This window comes from Gekko japonicus, unplaced genomic scaffold, assembly GCF_001447785.1.
Source record: "Gekko japonicus isolate JY-2015 unplaced genomic scaffold, Gekko_japonicus_V1.1 scaffold2929, whole genome shotgun sequence".
Lineage (NCBI taxonomy): Eukaryota > Metazoa > Chordata > Lepidosauria > Squamata > Gekkonidae > Gekko > Gekko japonicus.
In genome coordinates, this window is record NW_015176535.1 from 136,541 (window position 1) to 144,781 (window position 8,241).

The window sequence follows — 8,241 nt, forward strand, 5'->3', positions numbered from 1 at the left end:
GGGGCGGGGTCACGGCCATACAAGGGAAAACTCTATGGTTTCCCCTTGTATGGTCGTGGCCCCGCCCCCAGCGTGCCCAGCGTCATAACGTCACTTCCTAGTGACGTGCATGCGGCGCGGGCGTGCACCAGGAGCCACCCGGGAGTCCCCCGTGGAGGAGGTAAGTGCCACTTGGCAACCCTAAGTTGTGATGGGCTTTCATAAATAAGCTCCTTGAGCTGGGCTTGGAAACAAATGAGCATATGAAGCTGCCTTATACCCGATCAGACTATTGGTCTCAAGGTCACTATTTTGTACTCTTGACTGGCAGCAGCTCTCTGAGGTTTCTGAGTTAGAGAAGGTGTTTCGTATCACCTACTACCTGATCCTTTTAACTGGAGACTCCGGGGATTGAATCTGGGACCGTCAGAAGGCAAGGCCACTTTCTGCATGCAAAGCAGATGCTCTCCCACAAGCCACCCAAAGGTAGCCAATGGCATAGTTTTAAAATGGGCAACCTATAGATCCTCTTTCATTCCTCCTTTTTCAGCCTCTGTCAAGGCATAGCTTCACTATAGATGCACTAGTTTAACAGCCACTCCTTTTCCCAAAGATGACCCAGGCATCGTAGTCCCACAAAGGGGATAAAGATCTCTGAACAGAGATTTCTCAGTGCCTGCATCAACCTATAAATCTTAGAACCTTTTTTTTTTGGGAGGGGAGAGGAAGGGGAGCTGTGATTATTAAACTAGTATAGAACCAGTATGGATTTACAGCGTAGACACATCCTCACTCTTGTTCCCTCTAAGCTGAGCTGGTGTGAGCTAGCTCACAGTTTTTGAGCCTCCGGCTCACACATTTTTGTCTTGGCTCAGGAAGGGACGGCTCCAGAGCAAACTAATTGATGCAGCCGCCAAATCACTCGCTCACAACTTTAATGCCCAGTCGCTCACAAAGTAGAATTTTTGCTCACGAAACTCCACAGCTTAGAGGGAACATTGATCCTCACTCTTGTTCTTCTCCTCCCTCTTCCCTTTTTACTTTGTTTAAAGTCAGTGTTGTCCGATGTCTGACCCATATCTGACTGCAGCCTACCTGCACATCCCGGCCTACTAGCTGAAAGCCATGAGTGTACACCAGCTGGCTGAAAGACACATACGTACTTTAACGTTACCCTGTTTTAGCAGATCGGCAGTGTGGGTTTGTAATGTCCTCCCATTAAGTCTGTAATTCGTGAAGTGCCCCTTTTGAAGCCAAGTGTGTCCCAACATTTTAAAGGTCTGTTTTTAAGAGCCCACTGTTCCTCCTTCCCCTCTTCGAGCAGAGGGGGCTGAAGGAGCAGGGGTTGTATTCAGCCTTGAGAAATCAGCCTCCTCTAAGGGGGTCAGTTGTGACAAGTTTTTTGCTGCTTGGGGTTGACTGCCTCCATTTCTAGGCCCGCAGTCATCCGTCTGAACGTTTTAGTACTTTGGGGGCCGTGAAAATAGTTTCAAATGGATAACAGCTGAAGTACTGTCTTCCAGACTGCCTTGCCTGAGCCCATTCATCTAATAATGTATCGCTCACATGAATGAGAAAAACTGACGGCCTGTGAAAGACAAGTGTGAATTACTAGGAGAAACTCTCACCTGGTCATGAAAGTGTAATAATACGTATTAATACGCACAGTAGTAATACGCATGTGTCCTGTTGGGCATCAGGATTGCCAGCCTCATCTTTGTGAATCCATTATCCACGAATGGCAAGATGGGCTCACAAAAGATAAGCCGATGAAGGCCTGAAACTCCAGTTTGTGAGGGGATAATCCCGCCATTTCAGGGGTCATTTCGTAGAAAAAGAGCTAGGGGAACTCATTAGCATAACTCATTAGCATATGCCACACCCCCTGAATCACCGGAAGTGTGTCATAAGGCCACACCCCCTGACATCACCGGAACTGTGTCATAAGGCCACACACCCCGCCCCCAGCGGTCCCGGCTGCCGCCGCCGGCCTTGCAGCTCCACTGCCGAGCCCCATGAGGGGCCCGGCGGTGGACCTGCAAGGCCGGTGGGAGTGCAAGGAAGCCCCACGAAGGCCCTCCCTGGCCCCAGTCAGGCAGGGGTGGGGAGAGGCAGGGAGGAAGCACCTTACCTTCCCTCTTCTCCTCCCTCCTCCTGGCTGAATGAGGGCCGGAAGCGGGGCGGTCGGAAGCAGGGGGCGGGGCTTCATCATGTGCCCTGCCGCCCGTACCTCACCCAGGGGAACTGCGATCCCCCCCGAAATGACCTCTGCGCCATTTACATCCTGTTTCCTGCTACTAAAAAGGCTTCCAGTTCTGTGAGGGGTATCAGAAAAATGTGAGAACGTACAGAACAGTCTGAGTCTTGGAAACAAACACATTGTTTTCCAAAAATGCAGTTTTGTCCTTCGACAGGAACGACTGCCAAGATGGCCAGCTGTATTGGTGCTGAAACCCATTGTTACAAAGGCCATTCTCTAGAAGAGATGCAACTGGAAGCATGCATTTAGATGGAGGTTTGTTTCATCTTTAAACAAAGGTTTAGAGTCTACCATGTGACACTGCCACCGCTGGTAACATAAGCCTGATGGCCATGCCTTCCCTGTAAAACACCAAGGGAGGAAAGGGTAGTTGCAGGATAGTGGGTGGGTAAAGGAAGAACACACACACACACACACCGGGTTGCCACTTCTCCACTCAAATCAACTTCCCAGTGACACTTTTCCATAAGGAAGTGGCCACTGGAGTAATGTTACACACGGCTGCAATTTCACATGGTTGTCTACATACATACAACTGGGGTTCTATCCATTTTTTCCAGTGGAACAGAGGGGATCCTGCATCGTCATGCTGCATGCAGATCCCATGGTTCCTTGGATAGCTTTTGTGGGAACCGAGAAGATGCTGCCTTGCCCCAGTGGAAAAGCTGGAAGGATCCTGCCCTTAGAGCAAAATAACGGGTTGGATACTGTCCACTCATGGTAGAACATTTCTCTGGCACAAGGACCCTGCTGCAGATGAGGGAGGCTCTTCTGCCAAGTGGAAAAAAACTCTTCCATCAATGGAAAGTTTATTGTGCTGAGGGAATGTTCCACCATTAGCAGAATAGATCCCTAAGATCCAACCAAGTACAAGGAAAGATTTGATAGAGCTTTTATACTTCTAAACTGGTCATTGCTCAAAGGTGAGGAACAGATAGTATAATCTCATTGTTTTATCTTGTACAAACCACTTTCCTCCAGTGACCTTCTACTTGTAGATTAATTACTTTCAAAATGACGGACGCTTCACGTGCATCTCGTCTGCTGTCGCACTTGTGTTCCCCCCCCATAACAGCAGAATTTGTTCACAGGAACTGATGTTTTTCTTCTTTAGAGAAACAGAAATCAAGGAGCTGAAATCTCAGCTGGCACGCATGCGAGAAGACTGGATCGAAGAAGAGTGCCACCGCGTGGAAGCTCAGCTCGCCTTGAAAGAAGCAAGGAAGGAGATCAAACAGCTCAAGCAGGTCATCGAAACCATGAAGAACAGCTTGGCTGAGAAAGACAAAGGGATTCAGAAGTACTTTGTGGATATCAACATCCAGAATAAAAAACTGGAATCCTTACTCCAAAGTATGGAAATGGGACAGAGCCTTTTAGCGAGGAACGGGGTCTGGAGTATGAGTGTGGGTCGCCTGATAAGTCCTTGGCTGCAAGTGCGGCATATTCCAAAATGGCAGACAGTCTACCTGTGGAGGACCAATCTATGGAGGATCTGGCAGATAGTGGCGTGCTGCTGAGTGATGACGTGGCTAATGGGAATGACTTGTTTGAAGAGACTTTGGTTGATACCACACCTGAACTCGAGCACCCAACTGACTTTCCATCCTCTCCCTTAAACCATCTGGATCCTGCGTCAAACCTGACAAACTCCGCAGAAGAGGATGAGAATGGCAACCGCAGTGTGGCGATGGAGCAGGCCGTTCAGGCAGATGTATTGTTGTATAGCTCGGGCTTGGAGCAGCTGATTCAGAACCTGTTCAAGGCACAAGAGGGCCGTCCCATCAGCCCATCTCCAGCTTTGAGGGAATCAGATGGCTCTTGCCCCGACAGCTTCACAGACTCGCTTGTGGACCTGACTCCGTGTGACCCAAATTCTGCAATCCTTTTGTCTCCCGTGGAGTCGGTGCACGGTGCCATAGATTCTAGGTATTATGAAAACCGGGTCATGAAGGAACTGGACTTCACAGACTGTCCAACTGAAATGTTCGGGAATGTCATAGAGTTGTCTGAGGGAAAGGTCACGAAGAGATACTGGAGCAGCAACTTCCTCGTTGATCTTATGGCTGTCGCCGCCCCCATTGTGCCGACGGCAATATGGATGCTCAGTACGCAGAAAGGAGGAATCAGTCCAGTCTACAACATTGGAGCACTGCTTCGGGGCTGCTGCCTGGTAGCCCTGCATTCCCTTCGCCGTGTACCCCTCAACATCCATCCCTAGGTGTAATTTTCTTGTATGGTGTGCCGGGAGGCCAAGCTCCGACGGGTGTAGCGAGGTCACGGGAAAGCTTGTGTCTGTAATGGTGGGTCTGGTCTTGTTGTTGCTCCGAAAAGGTTTGATTTGCACTATATTTAGTTGAAAACATGTCCATTGTTTGAAACTGAAGAGGAAAACTGTTGGTGGCATGAAGACTTGTTTCCACTAAGTGTAAACACAAGTGCATTTTAGAAAGCATGCTCAGCACTTTTCGTTCTGTCGTCAGGTGTACGGGTTGTTATACCAAATGTTTTCGGATGTGGGGGGGGGAAGGTTCATTCTTGCATTGGCAGCTTACATAGTCTTGGCATGTATTGTCTGTCCGTGCTTCTTGGTGCGCTTTAATTAGGTAATCACCCCTGCATTCCACTGCTCCGATCCTGCGTGTGAGGGGACCGTAACCAAAAAATGTTTTGAAAAATGCATTATTGTAGATTGACAGGAGTCTTGAATCTTATGTTTTTTTTAAATAAATATGGCTGTGAATATATTTTATGAAGTATGTTAAGTCTTAAATGAAGTCTTACTTGGAATGTGCTGATGTCACCCGAGTTGTGTGAAGGATATTTTAAGTGTACAACGTAATAACTTATTTTCTTGTTGAATAATCTTTTAAGGAGGAGAACACATTTATAACTACATTATAAGTAAAGCATGTTGAAACCGACCAGGTGTCTTTGTGGTTTGTTTGGTTTTTTTTTTTTGCTGGGCCAGGACCTGGGTAGGTATCCAAGTGCTCATTGGTCTGTCTGAAACGGGGAGGGGGGGGGATTGTGGCTTGCTCATCTAGAAGGCATGGGGACCACATGGATTCTCCTCTACCTCATAAACCCCTGGGAAACTCCCTGCTAGCCTTTTATATACCATGACTAGAGAAAGGGGTCCAGGCCAAGAGTGTGTACATATGTACTAGCAATGGGCTTTCAAGGCAAATGAGCAGCAGAGGTGATCTGCCGTTGTCTTCCTCTGCAGAGTCTTCCTTGATAGGCTACCATCTGAGTGCCAGTCCTGCTTAGCTTCCGCGATTTGATGAGATCAGGCTGAACCTTGCCACCTTCCCTCCCTCAAGCCAAACGTGGTTACACTTTAGGCATTTCAGCAGCAGTCTCCACTGTGGCACCCACTTCCTGACACTCCCCCCATATCCCTTCCTCATCAAGTTCACCATCTTTATTCTCCTTCATTCTGTTCACACTCCTTCCTTTTCTTCTTTGTCATTGCTTTGTTCGCCTTTTTTTTTTGCACCTTTTCTCCTGGATATCTCCATCCTTCACCCCTTCCCCATCCCACTTCTCCAGCTGGCTTTCAGTTGATAGGAAGATGGAGAGGGTCCTACAACGGTGATGGAATTGTGGCAGGGGGTCAAGATCTAACTGCCTCCTGCAAAGCTGAGGCAGTAGTTTAATGGGGAAGGCGCACAGGTCACAATGTGGTTTCACTTGTGCTCTTTAGGGAAGTGTGTTTGCTTGAAACTGCTTCTCTAGAAGAGTTTTATCACAAGCAGAAAGGAAAGGGAAAGGGGAGAAATAGAAGTACCTGAGATGTGAAAGCAAATGCAAGAAGAACCAGAAGAGATAATAGGTTTTTATATCCTGCTTTTCTTTACCATGAACTGTGGTGGCTCAAGTGGTTAAGATGCTGAACTGCAGGCTGGAAGGTCGGTAGTTCAGCAGTTCAAGACCCGAGTGTGCCGCATGACGGAATGAGCTCCCATCTCTGGTTCCTGCCAACTCAGCAGTTCGAAAACAAGAAACTGCAAGTAGATAAATAGGTCCACTTCGGTGGGAAGGTAACAGCGTTCTGTGTGCCTTGGTGTTTAGTCATGCCAGCCACATGACCACGGAAAATGTCTTCGGACAGCTCTGGCTCTTTGGCTTGGAAACGGAGATGAGCACCGCAGCCCTAGAGTCAGATTCGACTGACTTTCGAGCAAGGGAAACCTTTACCTTTACCTTTCTTTACCATAGTGTCAAAACATCTTACAATTGCCTTTCCCTTCTCCCCACAACAGGCACCTTGTGAGGTAGGTGGGGCTGTGAGAGTTCTGAGAGAACTGTGACTAGCCCAAGGTCACCCAGCAGGCTTCTTGTGTAGGAGTGGGGAATCAAGCCTAGTTCTCCAGTCTAGAGTCTACCGTTCTTAACCATTACACTATGCTGGCTCACATGAAAGAGAATATAGGATTTACTTTCCTCACTCACAGCTAAAGACACATACTCTATGCTGCTAGCACTGACCTCACCCAGAACACCGTCTCTTGTACACACACATTTTACACAAGCTTAGGGAATTTCTAGCATTGGTTTCAAGAGGTATACAAGATCGGGGATGGGGGGGGAATCAGCGGGCTTGGTGGCTGGCAGCTGCTCAGGCCACGCTGCCGGTGTCCGGGGATGGGGGGGGAGGCTTACCTACTGCTGTTGCTGCTTCCTCTTCCTCTTGCTCTGCGTGGAGCTCTCCCCTCCTCATGTATCGCGGGTCCCCCTTCTTGTAGAACTCTAATTATCATAAGTTCATATAGACTTAAAGGCTTTCTGATTTTATTTACAGTTACCCAAGACGAACCAAGCACAGGGCAGGGTCAAACATCAATCCTAAAATTGTTTTGTTGGAAGCAAGTTCCATTGGTTTCACTTGAACTTCCAGACAAAAATCTGTTCATCAGTGGACTGTCTCCAATAACTCTGTTCCACCAGCTGAAAAGATTCTTCTGGGAGTACAGCTCTGCCACTGGAAATGACCCCATATATATTTCTGCTATAGCTAACTTCCTGCAGCCGTCAATCATAGCCACACTTCATTTTCCTACACACAAAAATAGGTATCAAATTATGTCAGCATCAGGATCTTAAAAGTAATGGAATGCATTGAACTGTAGATTCAATAAGCATTTCATGTATGAATGCTCTACAGTAAAAATTTTGCATTATGTAGATGTAAATGAGGTTAATGTCAAAAGATCATTAGTTGTGGTGAGTAGGCACACAATAGTCTACTATGGAAATATTGCAAGGGTGTTGATCAATAAAAAGGACTGGCATTTCTGGCATCCTATCACATGCTTCAGAGATCATCATAAATCAACCAGTAGAAGAATTAGCAGTGCAATCCTGTGCAGTTACTCCAGTTTAAACCCACTGACCAATCCTGGAAGAAATCCTAGAAGAAATAAACCCTGACTGTTCCCTGGAAGGCCAGATACTGAAGCTGAAGCTCAAATACTTTGGCCACCAAATGAGAAGGGAGCACTCACTGGAGAAGACCCTGATGCTGGGAAAGACGGAAGGTCAAAGAAGAAGGGGATGGCAAAGGATGAGATGGTTAGACAGTGTCACCAATGCAACAAACATGAAGTTGAGCAAACTTCAGAGGATGGCGGAAGACAGGAGGGCCTGGCGTGATCTGGCCCATGGGGTCGCAAAGAGTCGGACTCGACTGTGTGACTGAACAACAAGCCCACTGAAATCAATAGGCTTAGACTGGAGTTGCTCCACCTTTTAATCAACTGATCAACTTTGTCAGCTCAAAAAAGTTCAGTACTGCTGATAATACCTTTAGTTGTAAAACTATCACACTTTGTCTCAATTCCCCTACACAGCTAGTCAGTTCCCTTGAAACTAACGGAAAATTTAGTACCAAATGTAGCTGAATTGTTCTCATATGAACACCTGAAGATGCCTTACACTGATTTAGACCATTAGTCTATCAAGGTATTGTCTATTCAGACTGGCACGGAGTCTCCAAA

General features: G+C 47.3%; 1 protein-coding gene across 1 annotated transcript in view; it reads left to right on the plus strand.

Annotated features, from left to right (window-relative positions):
* Positions 1 to 5,158, plus strand: part of SYBU (syntabulin) — a 116,757-nt gene extending 111,599 nt beyond the window's left edge. The window contains 2 exon segments of the mRNA XM_015427440.1: positions 3,354 to 3,610; positions 3,613 to 5,158. Coding sequence (XP_015282926.1) covers positions 3,354 to 3,610; positions 3,613 to 4,460 — 1,105 coding nt within the window. The 3' untranslated portion in view covers positions 4,461 to 5,158.
* Positions 5,159 to 8,241: the final 3,083 nt, after the last annotated feature.